This window comes from Bidens hawaiensis, unplaced genomic scaffold (genome assembly GCF_021521415.1).
Source record: "Bidens hawaiensis isolate Kalapana, Puna unplaced genomic scaffold, B.hawaiensis_p1.1 tig00002125_1, whole genome shotgun sequence".
Lineage (NCBI taxonomy): Eukaryota > Viridiplantae > Streptophyta > Magnoliopsida > Asterales > Asteraceae > Bidens > Bidens hawaiensis.
In genome coordinates, this window is record NW_027491113.1 from 2,038,434 (window position 1) to 2,040,593 (window position 2,160).

General features: G+C 38.8%; 1 protein-coding gene across 1 annotated transcript; it reads left to right on the plus strand.

Annotated features, from left to right (window-relative positions):
* The first annotated feature begins 758 nt into the window (after positions 1-758).
* On the plus strand, positions 759-1,256 carry LOC143607873 (uncharacterized). Its single transcript, XM_077083158.1, has one exon. The coding sequence runs from the start codon at positions 759-761 to the stop codon at positions 1,254-1,256; it is 498 nt and encodes a 165-aa protein (XP_076939273.1).
* Positions 1,257-2,160: the final 904 nt, after the last annotated feature.

Here is a 2,160-nt window from a genome sequence, read left to right on the forward strand (position 1 = left end):
CAAATTCTGAGGAGGTTGAGAAGATTCCAATCTTCCATGTACTTTATTTTGGTCAAATCTTTGACTCAACAATCTTCCCCTTAGGTCAATTTTTTGACTCAACATGGGACTAGAGTACAAAGGAATCCACATAATAAGCGTGCCCGTCCGATAACCCAAAAGTATGCCATGACCAATTTTGATAAACAAGAAGTGTATAAAGGGACCTTACCAAAATCCTAGAAATGTAATTTGCATCTCGTAGGTGAATGTCGACCGGTAATGTGTCATACATGTGGAAAAACCGGGCACTATGCCCCGAACTGGAGAACCGTCACAAACAATGTTAACCGACCACCTCAGACAAACCAACCTCGTCGTCCTCAGCCACCTCGACCCCAACCAACCCGACAACAACTCAATCAACAAACTCCACCCACAATTAATCTCCATACTTGCTATGAGTTTGGTAGTACGGAACATTTTAGGAGATACTGCCCCAAACTGAACTAAGGTGCAATGAGGATGCAAAATCAAGTGCAAACATAAACTTCCAACCCAGCTAGAGGACAGGACCCAAATGCAGTGACAGGTACATTCTTAGAATTTGGTCAGTATGCTTTAGTTTTGATACGGGAGCCAATAGAAGTTTTATATCTGCTAACTTTTTACCTTCGAGAAATATGCTGGTTAGTGAAATGATAGATCCTTGTACTATATAACTTGCTAACGGTAAGTCTATAATTGTTAATCAAATAGTTCAAAACAGCCCTTTTATCATGAATGACCAACCATTCCTTATTGATTTACTCTCGGTAGAATTAGGAAATTTCGATGTGATAATCGGTATGGATTGGTTATCTAAGTACAAAGCCGAAATCGTTTGTAAGGACAAAACTGTTAGAATTCCCCTTTCAGATGATGAAGCGATCATAGTACAGGGAGAGAAATCCGGTAATGCATTGTCTCATGTATCCCACCCTAAGGTACTGAAGTATTTACGCCAAGGTTGTATGGTATATTTGGCAAGTGTAACCACTAAGAACCCCGATGAAAAACGTATAGAAGACATCCCAGTGGAACAAGATTGTTCGGATATTTTCCCCGATGAGTTACCTGGTTTACCACCGACCCAACAGGTTGAATTTCGTATTGACCGAATACCAGGACCAGCTCCAATCGCTAAGGCACCTTACCGACTTGCACCTTCTGAAATTCAAGAATTAACCAATCAATTGCAAGAATTACTAGATAGGGGTTTTATACGTCCTAGTTAATCACCATGGGGAGCACCGGTTTTGTTTGTTAAAAAATAAGAATGGAAGTTTTCAAATATGTATTGATTACCAGCTATTGAACAAAGTGACTGTTAAGAATAGATACCCTCTACCTCGAACTGGCGACTTGTTTGACCAACTTCAGGGAGCGGGATATTTTCCTAAAAAAGAGCCTTTCGAGCTCGGTATGGTTACTATGAATTTTTAGTTATGCCGTTCAGATTAACCAATGCACTAGAAATATTTATGGATCTCATGAATCGAGTCTGTAAACCCTACATTGACAAGTTCGTAATAGTATTCATTGATGAAATATTAATATACTCAAAAAGTAAATAGGAACATGAGCAACATCTACGGGTAATTATGGAGTTACTAAGAAAGGATAAACTGTATGCAAAGTTGTCCAAGTGTAAATTTTTCCTACAAGAAGTACAATGTATAGGACACATCGTAAACCAACAAGGAATTCAAGTAGATCCCAGTAAAATAGAAGCCATTTAAAATTGGCAAGCGCCTAAGTCACCGAAGACAATCCGTCAATTTCTGGGATTAGCTGGGTATTACCGGCATTTCATTGAAAAATTTTCCAGTATTTCCCAACACGTAACCCTCCTAACTCAAAAAGATCGAATGTATAACTGGGGAGAAGAACAAGAAATGGCCTTCCAACCGTTAAAACAAAAGTTGTGTGAAGCTCCAATATTAAGTCTTCCAAAAGAAGCTGATGACTTGGTAGTCTATTGTGACGCATCTCGTAAAGGTTTAGGATACGTACTAATGCAAAGAAACAAGATAATAGCATATGCCTCCCGACAATTATAAGTACACGAAAATAATTATACCTATCGTGACATAGAATTGGGAGCAGTTATCTTTGCACTTAAGGTCTGGAGACATCATT